Source organism: Didymella exigua (assembly GCF_010094145.1).
Source record: "Didymella exigua CBS 183.55 unplaced genomic scaffold M421scaffold_56, whole genome shotgun sequence".
NCBI classification, from domain to species: domain Eukaryota; kingdom Fungi; phylum Ascomycota; class Dothideomycetes; order Pleosporales; family Didymellaceae; genus Didymella; species Didymella exigua.
Window position 1 is genome coordinate 89,802 of NW_022984830.1, and position 17,978 is coordinate 107,779.

Genomic DNA, 17,978 nt, shown 5'->3' on the forward strand with positions numbered 1-17,978 from the left:
TCGCACGCTCAGTGCGCGCAGGAGTGATAAGAGGCGGAGTGTAGAATTGATACCCACGCAACCACATTTGGCTTCGTTCTTCCATGTTCTTTGATTCATGAGTGCCTGACGATATGAGACACCCCCACCCACCCAGCCTGGTGTGGTCTGCACAAGCACTGCAGTCAGTCTTGGGGGACGATGGGATAGGACAGGATGAGATTTATTTGATTTTATCCAATCAGAGGTTTGAATCTAGAGATACTGGTATATTGCATACGCCGTGTACGATGCTGAATCGGAAAGGCATGGATATCGTTGTTGCGAAGAAGGGAATGAGAATACATGACTGGGATAATGGGTGTGCTTGCTTGGTTGCACCGTGGACTTCTACGCTCCAGGCGCCCCCCGCGCGCCAACCCCCCGGTACAGCGCTAGACAATGAACACTGGCCATGGTGTCTACCGGATCGTGCTCGAGATGGTCGTCGTAGTGCGCCCCTCCTTGCCCGCCAGCGGCAGTGCTTTCTCGACGTCGCGCTCCTGCGTGGGCCTTGCGTTCCTGCCCGGCGGCGGCGAGTTGAGACGGATCCCCGTCCGCCGGTTCTGTCGGTTGTTGCTGGTGTCGACTGCTGAGCGGCCTGTCATGCGACGTGAGGCGCGGCGGATGGATTGGCGGACGTCCCACTGGCGCTTCTTCGCGAGCCACCAGAGCGTTGCTGAGGCGACTGGTGCTGGTTAGTTTCATGTCGGGAATTCACGTGGAAGTGAGGGAACGTACTACCGCCGATGACGACGATAACGGCGACTACGATGATAGCGATCAGGCCGCCAGACGATAGCTCGAAAGCACCCTTCGAGGACCCTGCTGCGCCAGCATCGTCTGAACTCTGCGGGTTGTCTGAGCCACCGTTGTATCCTGCTGGAGGGAGCTCGCTGCCAGAATCGGAGTCCTGCGCAAGAGCGAGGAGAGGGAGCAGCAGCGCGACGAAGAGAGCCTGGCTCATGTTGACAAAGGCACGGTGGGTGGTGTGAAGGGAGGGCTGCTGCGGCGAGGAGCAGGTGTTGCGATGGTCGCGTGGAGGTTGCGGGATCAGTTTGATCAGGAGTCAGGACAGCACACTGAGCTGCTCAGGCAGGACGTCCATCTCTATACTCTCGCGCCCGTTGGCAGAAACTATTTCCAGCCCGGGGCCCCGCTGGCGGAGCGTTACTGGCGCCTAGGATGGTATGACTTTCAAGCTCGCAAGGCCCATCTCGCATGCCTATTGCTAACTATAGAGGCGTCGGCGTCGAGATGCCATGTCGTAGAGCAATGGAGGCAGCGGATTGGTGAAGCCGCTGGCGCGTGGGCGCGTATGGTGTTGACGAGAGATTCACCTTGCAGCAGGACAGGGCGCTACTGGCGGTGATTGGCCAGCGGGCTTGTGCAAGCGCCGGTAATTGTGCATGCCGTGCACTGCTCGTGTTTCAGGATCGCCCTCGCAGGAACGACACCACAGCCACATTGTCTTTGACATGTGTGTGGAGGTAGATAAGCAGTCGTGGGCCGCGTTGTAGGCCTCTTCAGTGACGCCGTCTGTCAGGTAAATGTCCGATCAGCAGCACGCTGCACGCTCATGTTTGGTGATACGAGTCGATGCCAGACCTGCCAACTCGTCAAGCGTCACTTGGAACATGAAGGAAGATGTAAGTGTGATTCATCGTGTTGCGATGTAGCTCCCTGTTGCGCTTTAAAAGTTGTAGCGATTGAGATGGATGGCGTTCTGCAGAATCGAGGATGTTGAAAGCAATGCTCATTCTCGAGGCATGCGGTCGCTGCAGAGGGTGTAAAGAGCAGGAATTGTGCCATTCGATTTCAAAGACTCAACAATACATGTCACCGTGCACATGTGCCGGAGCCGAGGTTTAGTTATGGTGCTCTATCAAAGTCAAACCCAACGTAAGCTCATGGGCCTGCCTTGAACCTCAGCATGTTATCTTTCTGGAGAGTGGATGCACGCTCTGATGAGAAGCACGATGGACAATATGGATTCTCACTGTCCAGCTCGTCACAAAGCGCTCGAGAGCTAGGCAGTACTGTTTCAAGCCCTTTAGCAGACGATCGTCGAATATATGGATCGAGATTTAGTTGTGTTGATAGTCTGTGACTGCCTCACCTCGAGGCAGGAAAGAGCGCAGCTGCAAACTCCTCCAGCACGCTTCACCGCTCCCACACCTCGCCGCCCCGCTCCCTTACTGCACAGCTTTTGTTTTGTCTCATCACGTCTGCGTTTCACTTTTTGACTGCGTTGTCGCCTTTATTGCGCTTTCTGTCATTGACGCAGTCCAACAGCCTGCCTTCGCGCTCATCATGGCGGAGCTCTCGATGGGGCAGCAGCCTGTGCCGCCCCGGAAGCCATCACGACTCAGCCAAGTACAGCAGGTGCCTGACAGCGATATCACGTTTTCTGAAACTGAGCTGGGAGTCGCTGAACACCGACTCGAAGCTGAGAAATATGATGATCCTGAAGCCCTGGCTTTTGTAGAAAAATGTTCGATCAAGAAGCTTGCAGTGGCCACAATGGCGTCTTCTCAAGCTTCTACGGTTTCATTGCAGTCGGGATTTCTCCAAAGGCCAGACTCAGCAAAGGTTGCAGATTTTGCTTTCGGCACAGCTCCTCCCAATAAAGCGCCTTTCAAGACAGATGACCCAGCAGTCAAGGCTTCTGTGCAAATCGACACTGCCATACCCTCTATCGAACCCACTCTCAGAGCAACACTGGATCAAGGTATGCAGAACATGCTTGATCAAGTATCACAATTGACTACTCAGGAGATGTCCACCCCAGCCCGGTACCGTCGTCTTGGTTACAAGCGTCTACGGTCAGGAAACGCGTTACCGAGACACCGCCTACTGCAGTCGGAGCTCTGCTTGATGAACTGTGTCAGCAGAATCATGAAGGGTCCGCAATTGTCGAAGCTCTGCGCACAGAACCTGAACAGTAAGCCGACTAGCACTCGAAATGGATCTGGTACTGATGAGATGCACAGGACAGAGATGCGAACAGTTTCTGCAGAATTCCAGGTTATCGCACAGCCGAAAATTCAGTCCACTCCTACCCCTAAGAAGAAATGCAATCGCACAAAGGCGAAGAAAGTCAAGAAGATATTCCTCTCTGGGAGCCTGCAGCCATGGCCGCCTCGATCTGGCCCTTCGCCCGAGTCCTCGAGCACTCAAGCTACCACTGCCCATCCCAAGGATCAGGCAAACCTCGAATCCAAGTTGGAAGCAGGTCGATGGCTTCCTATCGAAGATGTTGCTGTGAAGTCCCATCCTGGTGGACCCCCTATACCAGACGGACCTCTTGAGGTTGAACAGTGGTCATCGCCAGATGAAATGGTGTCGTGGACCGGTGCAACGAATAAGAGTCCCGCAGCTAACGGTCCTCACCTCATGCCTTCCATTCACACTGAGCAGACCAAGCTTGCAGGACCACATCCCCAGCTCGATGCGGACATACAACAACCAATTGATATTGCAGATCCCTCTATCACGCGAGATGATCCGTCAGTCTCGACTCAGTATGAGTCCCACGGCCAACACACAGAGGCACATAAATATTTCGTAACAGATAAAGGCCCACTCCCAGTCTCTGCACCTTCTGCATTGCTTCATAGCAAACCTTCGAAATCACATCCGGCTCTCAAATCCGCTTCAATTGACAATGCAGGTCATTCAGCTAAGCAACTGCCCTCAAACCAAGAGATCAGTGACCCAGTTTCGGTCGATCGCCCACCTCGTTGTACCCAAATTCCGCAAGAGGCGTTGCACGGTGTTTCCGATCGTGCAGGACCCGTACGAGTGATGAAACCGCAAAAACAGACGCAAGTCATGCACGGAGGCTCCTCGAGGGATTCGGCAGCAAACGGAAGTTATAAAAAACCCGCAAGGACAACGGCTCTCGAACAGGCCCTGGATGTATTTCGGACCGCTTACCTCACCGACCAATACCGGCTAGAAGACCTGATGGCCATGAAAGAGAATCAATGGAATGGGGATAGATCAGACATGCAAACCACTGTAACAAAACAGCTGGAGACCATTGCGGAATTGCGTGTCAAGCTCGAACGGTCCGAGAAGCGCTTTACGAAAATGGAAGAGATGACAGAGAAGCTGAAGTCGAGTCAAAAATACGTTTCTGGTCTACAGAAAGATCATGAAAAAATGCAGAGGCACGTAGTCGCCTTTCAAGAGCAGAATGAAAAAGCGTTGCAGGACCAAATTGCGCAGATGTTGGAAGAGAAGGCAGACCTGCAGAGTGGACTTCGAGCGATGATCGAATCTTGCGCCAAGTCTCGGAACAGCATGCTGAAAACGATGAACGAGGTACAACTACATTACACGATGGCTATGTCGAGAGAAAACGTCCTGAAGGGTCAGCTTAATGAGCGAGTGGCCATGTACGAAGAAGAGAAGAACAGGAGGATCGAACTTGAGCAGCAGCTTCTACCGTCTATTCAGACTATGCAGCGTCACCTGGATGAAAGCTCTGCTACTCTTGTCGAAAAGACCAACAGTCTCCGAGCCAGCATGGAAAGCCGCGCAGACGATGATGATCGCGACTCCACTGCCAAGGAATGCCTGCTCATCCTCCAAAAATCGCGGTTGTTATCACCATTGACTTCCAACGATGTCCGCAAGGCGGAAGGCACACTTCGTCATATCTGTGAGAGGTAAGTCATGGGCACAATATTCACATACTGGTGCTGACAGATCAACAGAATCGATGCGGGCTTCAGGCTAATGACCAAAAGTTTGGGAAATAAGTCAATTCTGATGGAGGATATTCAGCAATGCATGCGTGACCAGTTGCAAGGGCTGCAAACAGAGATGCTGCGAAACGATCAAGCCATAGCAGATCGTGATCTCGCTCATGAGGCAAACCAACGGCTCATGACGGAAGTTGAGACAGAGAAGCAGGACAACCAACGATTGGCAGAGCAGACAGCATCACTGCGACACGTCAAGGCGACACTCGAGGCGCGTGTCGCAGAGCTAGAGTATGAGAAGCAAGAGCTGCAGAACGTTGTAAAAGAACACGAAGAACAGCTACGCGAGGCCGAACAGGCGATTGCGGGACTCGAAGCGCAACTGAGCCAGGTCCACGAGGATCTGCGTCTATCAGACACTAACATCGAAGGACATGAGCGCCAGCACCTCGAACAAGAGCATGAATTCTACAGATACAGGGTAGACGCTCTATCCCAACTCACCGGTCTGAGAGAAGAGTTGCGACAGGTTTCGAATCAGGTTGGGGCCAAAGACCGCCAATACGATGCCCTCAAGCAAGATTCTGCGGAGTTGCGGATCGAGCTGGAGTCGGAGCAGACGAAGAGTGATCATTTAAGGGAGAAAATTTTTCAACATGGCTCTACAATGAGAGCCATCGAGCAGGAAAAGAACGACGCGATCGAGAGGGAGGGCGCAACGCGGGCGTTACTTCGGTCTGTGAAAGACTCGGGATCTGAATTGGAGACTGAAAAGTATAAGCTGTATAGCGAACTCGAAGAAGCTCACACAGATCTGCGTGCATCGAAAGACGCTCAACAAAAGCTCACCTCACAGTGTTCCGGATTGCAACGACAAGTCAACCAGCTTCAAGACGCGAATGCTGCGAGTAACGAGCAGTTGCAGCAAGTGCGGCACGAAACCGTTACTCGGTTGCAGCAATCGAAGATAGAATACACTGCGAGCCTCGACAATCTGAACACCCAGCTCACACTCTCCGAAGACGCTGGCAAGGAGTTGCAAGCAAGGCTACGGCAGATGGAGACTGCGCATAAGCAACAAATTAAAAACTACGAAGAGACGTTCAATGCCAAGTTCGACAGTCTTGCAGCTCGATCACAGCAGGAACAAGAAAAGCTGAAGACTCAGCACACACAGGAGATGGAGACCTACAAGCGAGATGCCCAGAAAACGGTTGCCAACATAAGACTCGACGCCAACAAGGTTGATCGCGAAGCTGTCTCCAGAACCGCCGAAATGGTGACTGAGACAGAGAGACGATTGGAAGAGGCTGGGTTGCCCACCAGCAGAATCTTGGTCCCCAATACGCAGCATTCAGACCAGAGCGATTCACTGTCCCAACAGTCACAGCCTGGAAGGACTCGTAAGAAGGTGAACCGCCAAACGCACACCGTCACGATCGTAGCAGCATCGGGCTGCCGGCAGCCTAACACGGTTGAAGGCGGTTCCGATATTGATCGAGCAAGCTCTGCCCAGCGCATCGAAAGTACTGACAGCCAAGTCGGATACTTCGAGGAGGGGTCCAAGAGTAGGCTCGGGATTCAGGTGCCGCTGCAGGATCAGGAAACACAGCTCCCGCGAGTGAACCCTGAAGGTCACGTTGTTCCTGAGACCCAGGAATTTGAGAGCGGCCAGGATGTCGCTGCGCCATTCGAGATTGTTGAGTCGCAGGCTTTATTTGGTGACAGTTCCGATCACGAAGAGGACCTGACAGATCTGTCCACCATAGCGTCGGAAGATCTCTCTGAGATGCTTATGGATATGCCCAGTCAGCAACGACACAGTCCGAAGCATGTGTCTTCTCCAAACCTTGAACTTCAGACGCCGGGACATGCGGCATATGACATGTCTTCGGACGCCCAATCGATATCCTCGCGGGAACGGCCCAAATCTCGGGCAAATACAGCATCTCGAATAATTCCGTTGCCACCCCTCGATGAGCAGCTTCAAGGCACTCATGCTGATGAGAACCCTCACCATTTTCCACACGCGTATGACGAGCGAAGTTCCAGGACTGATGACAATCCTAACAATACCACTTACAAGAGCATACACGGTGAACGCTCAGGTCATGACACTGATTCTGGTCACAAACGCAAGACACTTGGCAGCGTCGATGGGAGCGTCTCCTTCAAGAAGTCTCGTGCCTCACCACAAGCTGTCGTTCAGCGTCCGAGCTCGGTCTTGAAAAAATATGCGCCTTACACTCTAGTACCAACCAGCACGCCAGCTCAGAATGCCAGTAATCCTAGCCCTGCTAGCGTGACCGGTCGCCGATCAAGTCATCGACAGTTGTCAACGGCAGGCTCCCAGGGTGCTATTCCTTCCCTCTCCTCTACTCGTAACACACGGAGCAAGAGTACGATGCTCCTTACACACATTCGTGTACATGACTGATGTCACAGCAGGAAACCGGTATGCGGAGCGTTTCGCGGACGAGCTCGACAGACGATGAGAAATCGAGATGGAAAAGTTTAACGTAGTACTTTTCTGGGCAAGGACACACGAGTGTGTTTGTTGGGGCCAATGCGTGGTGGTGAACAGGAAGGCGGAGATGGTGATCGTAAGTTGCGGATGCATTGCAGTCAATTTTGCGTACTGACGGCGGTGTGCAGTATTAATATCGCAGTACGGGACTAGCATGCAGCATCAGTAGGGAGCTTCTCCCCAATACTGTCGTTAGGTGACTGTGGCGTCATAACACACTGTGGGCTGCGGACGAGCAGGGAGGGGTCGAGCTCATGTGCCGTGCTCATTCGTGCAGAGGCAGAGATGAATAACGCGCGGTAAGAAGAACACAAGGCGAACAACTAGGGATAATATGGTGTCAATACGTCTACACTAACAGTCACAGATCAGCAATATCAGAAGGTAGATCTCAACTTACCCGGTGCATATCTGCTGGACCAATGGTATCAGCCTAGTGAATGTGCTCATGTGGCTAGTGCAAGCTTGATAACAGGACCTAGGCTGCTGGAGAGTACAGTTTGTTGTGCCTGCCCCGCTTGGACCTGATGTTGATGCTCAAGTGCCTTGCGCACTTTTCCCACCTTTTTTTCCCTCTTCCCTTCATCACCACGCTCTCAACCACGCACCACCATAAATCTCTTCCTACATTTACTCAACCACTCGAATCTTTCAGACTCATGTCGTGCACGATAGTTATGATCTGCCCGCCCCTTTGTTGAGCCTCGGGCGCGTTGCAGCTCTGCGAGCATCGAGCTCGTAGAGCTCCAAGCTGCCATCAACAACCGCAAGCTGATTGAACTACTCAATTCCACAATAACGCCACCCTAATAGACCTTCCTTCGGGTCCAAGATTGGTACTCCACTCCCCGTTTATCTGCAGACGAAGCTGGCGCACCGTCGCCTGGCTTCCCCATCGCCAGCAAGGCTGTGAGCGTACAGCCTCACAACCATCAAGAGCAGAGTGAGTACCCCCTTACTATAACTATATCTATCGTTCAGAGCTGGAGTACGTGTCGCATGTCGTGGACTTGTTGCTTGCAGCTTCTGTCATGGCGGCGGCAGCGAGCTTGCGGGCAAGGGCAACAACCTCTACCGTGGCTCGAAGGTGACGCAGACGAGAGAGATAAAATAGTAAACACCTTTAAAGTGAATATGAAGTCCGGAGCTGACCGCGAGCGCGAGCTTCGTACCCAGCGCAGTACCGACACCTTCACGGCGGGACTGCGCACGCCGTACTGAACAAAGATTTCCGGCGGCCCGCAAGGCCATTGTTCACCTCGAGCATGGCCTTCGAAAAATCTTTTTTGATTAAGTCTTACCGTTCAATACCTATTTGAAGTACACCGGCATTGTGCTGTCTTCGCGGCACCGTGCCGCAGTAAGTTGGAGACCTTCTGTCGCATTGTGAGCGCATTCACTAACACCCTCATCAGGTGATAACCCCTCGGTAGCAGCAACCCAATACCATGGATCACACCATAGCTCCTAGAGTTCTCAGCTTCTATCTCATCCCAAGTTACGCTCCTTCGTCGCCTCGGCGACACCCTCCGGCCTCTGACGCACTCAGTACACGAGCTCCTCATCTCTGTACCCATGTACCATATCCGTTCCTGGGTGAGGCCTACAATGATGCTCCACGCCACAAGGAAAAGTTCGCACGCTCATTGAGAGCCAAGCTGGAGAAGTATTTTTGAGGTAGTCAGTGGCAAGTGCGGTCTCGGACACTCGGCGTCGACGTAAGACAAGTCCACGGTGGCAGCGGTGGTTCTGGCAAAGCCTCTCTGTGCTACACGTTGGTGTTCCTGCTCGTACATCTATTCCCTCTGCCAAACGATGTGATGTTAAGTACAGGGTTCAATTTCGATACCTTGCATCCACCGAGGGGCATGCTCGACCATTGCACAGAGCACCTTGTTGCGGTGCAAGTCAGTCCGACAGGCCTTGATTGTCACCACTGTTGACTACCTTGGACTAGCACGTCTCAGGGCATGTATATATGGTCGCCTCATAGCTAGCAAGCAACTCAGCGCAGTTTCCATCAACTATACAGCTGCTACGTCTGCCGAAACACACCTTACTCATCGAAACAGGTAAGTAGTTTTCTTTTCTGCCCTCGACTCACGGCTCAAGGTACGGAGTGAGTCCCCTCCTAGCTCTCTCCAAACCACAAGCCAACATCAACGACCAACTTCTAGCTCGAGGGATCTAGGGGTAATACAGCTTCGGCCTACGGCAATGAGAGCGATCCTTCATGTCGCTGATATTTCACTGTTAGGCATATACGAGGATCTGAGGACAACACCATGACAGAAGCTGCGCAATTCCAGCGTCTACATGCGCCTGGCAGGAGGACTTGGGTTTAACGGGCCTCTCGTTGCATCGTGCCGGTAGCGCAAGATAAGCTTGCACTTAGACGCGCAAAAGATTCCCCGGTGACTGCGCCTGTCCGAACGTGTCACGCAGTTGGATGTCGAGCTCGTACATGCCTTTGCTTCTGCCTTTTCTTTTTCAAATGCTCCTCAAGGCTCAGGACTTTTGCTGATTCCAGACAGGATCTCTAACGTTAACTTTAGCCAGTCACACAACGACGGTACGTCTCTTCCTCTCTTCCCCAACACTGACCAGTAGGTCGAGCACGATCCCCAGCGTTTGCAATAGTCAGTACTACGGTAATCGAGAGTACGTTGCCTAGGATTCACAGGAGGTATATCGGTATCTCTTCTTCCTGCATGTCTGCAGTGCTCACCTAGGATGATGGATACCTCTTCGAATCTTTCTCTTTCCGTCTGAGGCCCAGGACGAACGAAGGGCTCTGATCCTGACTTTTCCTCCTGACTTCTGTCCTATTTTGCGACCATTGACTGACCGAAGCAAGATGATAGTGAGCCAGGCAATGATCTCATGGAGTCTGAAAGGTATTTCGGCGTCCGTTTCCGTTGTTTCCCAGGATCACTCATCTAGGTTGATGAAAACCTGATCACCTCAAAACAACTCCTCGTTCGGAGCTCCGTGGCGACAAATGTCTCTAATCTTTGCACGTAATCATTGCTATTGTGGGTATATTTCGGCTTCAGCGGACACGTTCGAGACGCAGGACCTGCGGAGTGGGTCTTGTGTAACGTCTGCAAGGTATGTCGGCGCGCTCATCTCCTTCTATCTAACCCACCACCTTGATAAAACGTGAAATATGTAGGATTGCTACTGATAATTCAGCGCCATTGCGAAGGCATTCGCAAAAATCTTACTCCAGCTCACGAAAAGTAAATCATTGGTATCCTTTCCCCCGTCCATTTGTCAATCTGATGAATGTTGTATACCGACCTCATGAGGGCACACAGGGGCTTTGAACTAATATTGACAGCTGTTTTGCTTCGAAAGATTAGTATAACAATGACTCCTGCTAACTGTTCGTTGTGCAGAGCTCGGTGAGCGGCTCTGGATCTGCGATTCGGGGAGTGAGTACTCCTTTGTCTTAAGCTTAGTATTTTTTTCACTATTCCTCACTGTCATGATTTTTATGAGGTGATGATGAGATGCATGCGTGGGTGCTTGAGGTGAATTGGTGACCTCTAGTAAGTAAGAAAAATTTCCAGCCTCTTCTCATCTACTTCCGTTGCGGTACAAGTCGGTCCCATAGGTCTTGATCGTCACCTCTGTTGACTACCTTGGACTAACACGTCTCAGGGCATGTATATATGGTCGCCTCCTAGCTAGCAAGTAACTCAGTGCAGTTTTCCATCGATATACAGCGACTACGTTTGCTGCAACAGTTGTGCATAATGTGATAAGCCCTAGGCCTTCTGCACATAGTCGCCCGTATCTCGTGGTACGTATCAATCCCGAGCTCGACTAGCTTTCCCTAGCCTCATCCCGCGGATCGAAATCCTCACGCTTACCCACATGAACACCTTCTGGTAGTTAGGCTCTCAATACGACCGAATTTCCTCATACGCTGCTCGATTGCGACCATCTACATCAATGTCGCCCATAACAATGCACCGCAGACAATGGGGTACATCGGATCCACCGTCGTGTATCTTCTCTGAGGGTGGTTCGTCATGGCTTTTCCTGCACCACTATTTCTGCACCGGCATATCGCAGGACTGGCTATAAAGTGGTGCAGAAGAGCGTAAATCTATACAATACGAGCATGTTTGCTCATATCTGAACCCAAGACAAGTCATCGCTCTCAGAAGTCAAAGAAACGTGACACACACACTGACATCTCTAGATCTTCCCTGTCACCATCTTCATTCCATTCTCAGTCTTCAGCCAGGCATGTATGTAGACAGCGCGCTCATACCCCATATGGCCCGTGTTTACACCGCGTCAAGAGCAAACATACGCACCGCATCGAGGGAATTTCGGCAGGGCACCAAGGGAAGAAGAAGAAGCCTCGTTGGTGGACAGCAACACTATACCCACCGCAGCGGCCGTCGTGAAGATAGTCCAAGTGCCGAAGTAAAAGAACGGAAGGGTAGGAGGGAGCAAGCATGGGCAAGAATGATGCGGTACAGGACGCTAGATCGATACCCAGGTCCCAGACAGACAGACGGCTGTGTATGGGGCTGGTGGAGGTCGGGCTCCGACATATAATGTAGCTTCAATGAGTTTCATCCGTCACAAACTCTTTCAGGTATTATCTGAATGATCTGCAGCTCAAGTGAGCATCTTCTAGGCTTATCTCAGCAAGAGATATGTGACCGAGTGATCGCGCTCGCCGGACCGTATGGAAAGACAGGCGCAACACGGGATCGCGAAAGGATGCCGAGCGACTGCTGTCAATCCACATGTTGCGGAAACCAACAATCTACTGCCGCACGCCAACAGAACTCTTCCTCCGCTCCCTCTCCTGCATGCTGGTAATACTTCTTCTCCTCACTTCCTCGACATCCCCACCCCAATACCTTGCAATCTCAATATCAAGATCCCTGCCCTCCAACTTCGGCATCTTCTTCGCCATCTTGACAGGACTGATACCCTCTGCATGCGCTTTCGCAAAAATAACATCCAGCTCTTCCAAGCTTCTACCCTTCGGTTCAGGAAAAAAGAAGTACACCGCCGGCAACAGCGCAGCATTGAACACCGCAAACATAGTGTACGTGTTGTACTGCAGATTCGCGAAGGCCGGCGGCGTGATCATGACGATGAGGAAGTTGCTGAGCCAGTTGCTGCATGTGGAGAGCGCATTGGCCTGGATGCGGATCCTCAGATTTGTGATCTCAGCAGGGTACAACCATGTCATGCCCAGCCAGCCAATGGCGAAAAATGTGTTGAAGACGAATAGAAACACGGTAGCGAGCACGCCATAGATTGTGTTTAGGCGGGGTGCACCGAGATCGTCGATGACGGCGGTAGAGGATGACCCAGCGAGGATGATCATAGAGGACATTTGTCCAAAAGCGCCGAAGAGCATGAGTTTGCGCCGACCAACGCGTTCGATTAGGGGAATAGCAATGAGACCCGCGAGGAAATATTCGGTGCCGTTTGCGGCAGCGAGGAGGCGCGACATGTCTGGGCCGAAACCGAGGGAATTCTCGAAGACGAAGGTGGCGTAGTATGTCTGTCAACGTCAGCGCATTCTCCATGGGCTATGGGCGTTGATCGAGTGTACATGTGACTTACAATCAGGTTGATACCGCAAATTTGTTGGAAGAACTGTGCTGCGATACCGAGCAGCGTGCGGCGCAGGTTCTGCGACGGGCCGTTCGTAAAGAGCTCGCGCATTTTGAACACTCCCATCGAGCTTTGAGCAGCTAGTGCTTCTTTGATATTGGACAGCTCTAGGGAGACAACTTCGGAGTCGATATCGGCATCAGCGAGACGAGCTAGCAGGCTCCTTGCTTCTTCTTCACGACCACGCATCATGAGCCAACGCGGGCTATCCGGGAGATAGAGGAGCATATACCTGTCAGAAGTCAGTGATGGAGGCAATATCGGTGAACGGACGCGCGTACATGACGATGATGGTGAAGAAAGACTGAAACGCTACAGGAAACCTCCATCGAACTGAACTGTAGCTCATGCCGGCGGGGAGGAAGTAGAAGCCATAGCCGATCCAGTACGAGATCATGACACCAGCCACAATGATAGCGCCAGACGTGATTATGAGCCGTCCTCGCTTCTCTGGCTTGGCGCACTCAGACTGCCACGTCGGAATAGCTGTGTTCGTCAGCAAGAGTCCGGTTGTGTAATCGATCGATCGATCAAACATACTGGACGTAACCATGCCGTTTCCAATACCACCCACGACTCTACCAACGATCAAGACAGCATATGCAGCTGTATCTCCTCCATTGGTACCACCCGCAGCGACCTGGAAGATTGTCCCAACGATCATGATGAAGCTGCCCCAGAACGTCGAACTCTTACGACCCCATACTTCTCCGTAAAATAGGATCAATACAGCGCCAAGGAAGCACCCCACCTGATACAGAGCGACGGCAGCAGCTTGGGTGTTAGCATCTCCGGTGCACATCTGCTCATCTCTGACAGTATTAACTGGCGAGTCCAGCCAGCAGAGATTGTTGGCACGAGATAGTGGTGTCATCAGTGGAAAATGTCGTTGGAAGTCGTCAAGGGTGAGAAGACCTGACATTACACCCTGATCATAGCCTAATTGCAGTCAGTTTCAATGTTCGATATTTCGCATATTAGGGAATGTACCGAACATGAGAAAGGCTAAGCACGATGCCCATGCGATACCGTTGTTCAGAGCCTTGCCGCGAAGCTGTCCATATCCAGGGGCTTTCCATTCTGGCAGATCGCCGAGCTTTTGGAAGACGCCGGCTGTGCCTCTTCTGCGGTCAGCTGCCTTTTCTTGCGTAGTTTGCTTTTGATGATGTGGTGCTCGTGTGTCGTGAAGCGTATTGTTGCGCGGAAAGGCTGTGTCCTCCAGGCGTTCGTCTTCGCGCTCAGACTTCTCCGAGTTCTTTCTCGAATCCATGTTTGCGTGAATTGATGCGATCGTAAGACCTTTGGCAAGGCGTAAAGCACTATGAACAGACTCCGGGGTAGGCGCCATCTTATAGCCTCACCTCGGCTCCTGCGAAGGTGGACCAAAAGTGATGATGATGGTCGGATATGGTCCGCTGTTGGCCAAGCAATGCCGCACTATGGTCTTGTCGTCCTACAGACGGAATGGCTAGCTTTACCGAAAAGCTCCCACCCCCAGAAATCAAGGACTGCGCGTGGCCGAATTGCCGTTTTGAGTAGCCCGAGTGGTTTCGTGGAGGAATTGTTGTGAGGGACGCGCAGGAAAAGATGCGGCTCAAGCATCCCTGTACTCGAGTGGGTCGGTCTGTGCAGCCTCAATAAACGGGTGTGTTGAATGCTAGCTGACGAAGTCACACGATCGCGGTCGAGAATGACGTAGTTCTTCACTGCGAATGGAGCTCACTTCTGCGCTTATGAATACTTCTGATGTCTCTATAATTTGTGTCAACTGGGCCTGGATGCAGATGAGATGTTTTGCTGGTATCATAAGTAATGGCAGCGAAGAAGCGCCACTGACGGCCGTCGGTCAAGGCCCGCCACTTCTGAATGGGCAACCCGATGCTGGGCCGCAAAGTTGTGTTGTCTTGGAGATGGCTTGTGTTGACACAAGGTTGGCAGTGCAGGAGCGGAGCCAAGAACAATGACGAACGCCGCAGAAATCCGCTCCGCTTGGCCCTCAGCACCCTCGTGGCAGGGAGTGCTGGTGCCGAACTCCGAACAGTGCGAAAGCAGCCAAATGATGAGGGACAATAGGTATAGGGTTACCTTGCAAACATTGCAAAAAGAGAAAGTCAGTGAGCAGAGCGTTGTTGGAGTACACTGCATTCCAGGGATCAGCGCCTAGCGCGAGTTCCTTATGTTGTTGTATTCGAGGGCTCTTGCCCTGTATCTGCCGAATCCATCTATAACGCCATGCTATACTGTATATGGTAGAATGCACGTACAGTTATTGTACATATCTTGACTGCAGAGGTCTGTCCTGTGGGTACGGAGCGCGTCGCCCCTCCCAACTTGGTGATGCCACGTCTCGTGCGCGCAGATGTTTTCCCACTTTCCAAATGCTCGATTCGTGGCGTGTCTCGTGGTGTATTGACGCTACAATGCGTGACAATGGGTGTCCAATTATTTCTTTCCACGTTTGGCCTCAAGGAAAAGCACTTGCTTTCGTACTGCCGTTTGGTCAGCATATTGGTTCTGGCTTCTTCTTTTTGATTATTCGAGGCCAGTGCTGCGCCAATTAATTTCCTCCGTGCTGTTGGGCTGATTCGGGGTTGTGCGCATCCATCTGCGCAGTGTGCGCAGCTTTCTCATTAGTGTAGTGTGGGCAGTTCGTACCGATAGGATCGTACTTCAGCATGCTCAGTGGTTGATGAGCACGTGGCCGTTGCATTGTGCGGTAGTATCCGGTCATGGCCATCGAGATGAGGCGCACCATGATGGTACGGGACTTTGCTGTTGGGCTCGTGCGTCAGCGCAATTCGTGATGTTGACTTTGAGGTTCAACATGGAGGTCGCGGTGGCGGCTTGATGCGCCTGTCTTCATCGATTGTGTCTGCATGGAGACATCTTCAAGGATAACGAAAATATTTGCATACCTTTCTTGGCCATGGCGACGTGCAAACGCGAATGTTGCTGGCGATGCAGTCGTGATGTTGAATCGCGAGGTTTCCGCGATCCTAGGTCTTGGCAGCAGACCTTCGGTGGTCCAATCAACTAGTGTTGAAGACCGCAACGTCTCCACTTCCCCATACCGTGTTAGGTCAACCAACGCCCGGAGTCAACCAACGCCTAGTATTTACCCGCAAAACCTGCCCATTTTCTAAGACTTTACCTAAGAATAATATTTTAATAAAAAGAGATATAAAAGAACTCCTAACGTACCTGATGGGTGAGTCGCCCAGATGGGTGAGTCGCCCACTCTGCCAAGACCCCACCAAAACTTAACTCTATTCTAGCCTATAACACCCTGTTATAGGCCTGCAAATAGTAATTTAACATGTTACAGTATAGAAGAGCTATCTATAATCTCTTTTAACATGTGCGCAAGTTGTGCCCTGTCTCCTAGCACTGTTTACAGCGTCTTACAGTCTGTTAACCTTTATTAGTGCACACTGTCTTCTTTGCACATTTACTATTACTACGCGCTGCAAACTCCTCTAGAGTAGTTAATTGTACCCCTCTTTAACTATTAGAGTCCTGTCCTACTGTAAGCGCTTTCTTTTATATAATTTATATTGTGTTGCAGCCCTGTTAGCATCTTGAAGCTTAGAAACCTACTTGCGCACTAACATTAGCAAATGCGCCATCATCTTAGCACCTTTTGAGAGCTTTTCCAGCGCATTTACAATAGAGGAAGGTGAGCTATCTGTATGCTTTTAAACCTTCTCTTAAATTAGCTTTAATTAAGACCTAAATTCTAGAGTATTCTAGGGTGTACATGTAGTAGTCTGGCCAAAGGCCAATAAAGGATATCTACTTCCTAACAACTTTTGCTAAAAAGCATGCACAAGTTAACTAGACGTCTAATTAACTGCGTAGATAATATATATCTAGCTTAAGCCAAGCCGGCTAAGCTAATGTAACCGGCTAGCTCTAGCTCTTCTGTAGCTTTAGAGTCTAGACTCTAGACCGTTACAGTACAGGATGTAGTAGTCTGGCCAAAGGCCAATAAAGGATATCTACTTCCTAACAACTTTTGCTAAAAAGCATGCACAAGTTAACCAGACGTCCAGTTAACTGCGTAGATAATATATATCTAGCTTAAGCCAAGCTGGCTAAGCTAATGTAACCGGCTAGCTCTAGCTCTTCTTTAGCTTTAGAGTCTAGATCGTTACACAGGACTACTAGGGCTTGTTAGAGATAGGAAGTAGTAATAGGGTGCGCAGTCAAACGTTAAGGCCTGTTATAACCTATTCTAGGTTAAATAGAACTAATCTAGCGCCTCTAAACCCCCCCCTAAATATTACTAGAGGTTATTGCTGCATTATAGGCGCGTTTAAAGTAAGGCAGGAACTTTAAAATGGTTTCTATGTAGAGGTTATAAAGCTTATAAGGCAGTATATCTTCAGTATAAGGAGTCTTTTTATATCTCTTTTTGTAAAGAAGTTATTCTTAGGTAAAGTCTTAGAAAAAAGGCAGATTTTGCGGGTAAATACCGTGTCCGTGCGCACAACGCCCGGAGTCGAACAACGCCCGCTCCACCCCTGCACTGCAAATACAAAGACGAAGCTGTAGAGCCACGTACAGTAATTATTATCGTGAATTTTTTTGGTGGAGTATTCTATAGGCCTACGCAACAAAGTTTCTTATACAAAGTTACTAGTATCTTGTGGCGGTGCGGCCAGACCTGGTAGTGACAGTTGCGCGTGGTAGCGGAGTCGTCGCAGACTTGGGATGACTACGAGCACCCACAGCACGACGTGCAGGCTTCTGTTTGACTGCAGAAGCTTTTGAGGTTGTGCAATTGCCTCTTTGAGGTACTTTGAGAGCTTTTGCAGTGTTGCGAGCTTCTTTATCCTTACGTCTCTGCTCTTTGCGCGCATCAATGGCTGCGCGTTCCTCTGCACGCTCACGCTCACGCACCTCCTTTGCCTTTGCAGCTGCCGCACGCTTTTCTTCCTTCAGTTTCTCATTGAAAAGCTTATTAGCAGCAGCTGAATCCTTCTTCTCTGCCTTTTTGAGCTCCTCCTCTTGCCTCTCATGGTCTGCAACACTCATGCGAGCGCGCGCCTCCCGGAAGGACC

General features: G+C 51.1%; 4 protein-coding genes across 4 annotated transcripts; all 4 read right to left on the bottom strand.

Annotated features, from left to right (window-relative positions):
• Nucleotides 1–116: 116 nt before the first annotated feature.
• On the bottom strand, nucleotides 117–1,299 carry M421DRAFT_426256 (uncharacterized protein). Its single transcript, XM_033594345.1, has 2 exons — nucleotides 760–1,299; nucleotides 117–706 (listed from the first exon to the last, which is right to left on the bottom strand). Exons 1-2 carry the CDS (start codon nucleotides 983–985, stop codon nucleotides 441–443), a joined length of 492 nt encoding a protein of 163 aa, XP_033443273.1. The 5' UTR covers nucleotides 986–1,299; the 3' UTR covers nucleotides 117–440.
• Nucleotides 1,300–12,235: 10,936 nt separating this feature from the next.
• M421DRAFT_34371 (general substrate transporter) lies at nucleotides 12,236–14,035 on the bottom strand (the record flags this gene model as incomplete). Its single annotated transcript, XM_033589508.1, has 4 exons — nucleotides 12,236–12,802; nucleotides 12,865–13,147; nucleotides 13,197–13,854; nucleotides 13,906–14,035. Coding segments are annotated over 4 exons (1,638 nt in total), but the record flags the coding sequence as incomplete, so codon positions are not given.
• Nucleotides 14,036–15,038: 1,003 nt separating this feature from the next.
• M421DRAFT_426259 (50S ribosomal protein L33) lies at nucleotides 15,039–15,872 on the bottom strand. Its single transcript, XM_033594346.1, has 3 exons — nucleotides 15,831–15,872; nucleotides 15,571–15,687; nucleotides 15,039–15,404 (listed from the first exon to the last, which is right to left on the bottom strand). Exons 1-3 carry the CDS (start codon nucleotides 15,841–15,843, stop codon nucleotides 15,358–15,360), a joined length of 177 nt encoding a protein of 58 aa, XP_033443275.1. The 5' UTR covers nucleotides 15,844–15,872; the 3' UTR covers nucleotides 15,039–15,357.
• Nucleotides 15,873–17,540: 1,668 nt separating this feature from the next.
• On the bottom strand, nucleotides 17,541–17,952 carry M421DRAFT_10039 (uncharacterized protein; the record flags this gene model as incomplete). Its single annotated transcript, XM_033586508.1, has 2 exons — nucleotides 17,541–17,765; nucleotides 17,818–17,952. 2 exons carry the CDS (start codon nucleotides 17,950–17,952, stop codon nucleotides 17,541–17,543), a joined length of 360 nt encoding a protein of 119 aa, XP_033443276.1.
• Between the last annotated feature and the right edge of the window lie 26 nt (nucleotides 17,953–17,978).

What these genes read in the sequence shown, in the direction of transcription:
- M421DRAFT_426259 (XM_033594346.1), bottom strand. An exon ending in GCTGAAGTACGATCCTATCG is followed by an intron (nt 15,405 to 15,570) that starts GTACGAACTGCC and finishes ACCAAACGGCAG; the next exon opens with TACGAAAGCAAGTGCTTTTC.
- M421DRAFT_426256 (XM_033594345.1), bottom strand. Translation starts at nt 985, where the DNA reads ATGAGCCAGGCTCTCTTCGTCGCGCTGCTGCTCCCTCTCCTCGCTCTT. An exon ending in TATCGTCGTCATCGGCGGTA is followed by an intron (nt 707 to 759) that starts GTACGTTCCCTC and finishes AACCAGCACCAG; the next exon opens with TCGCCTCAGCAACGCTCTGG.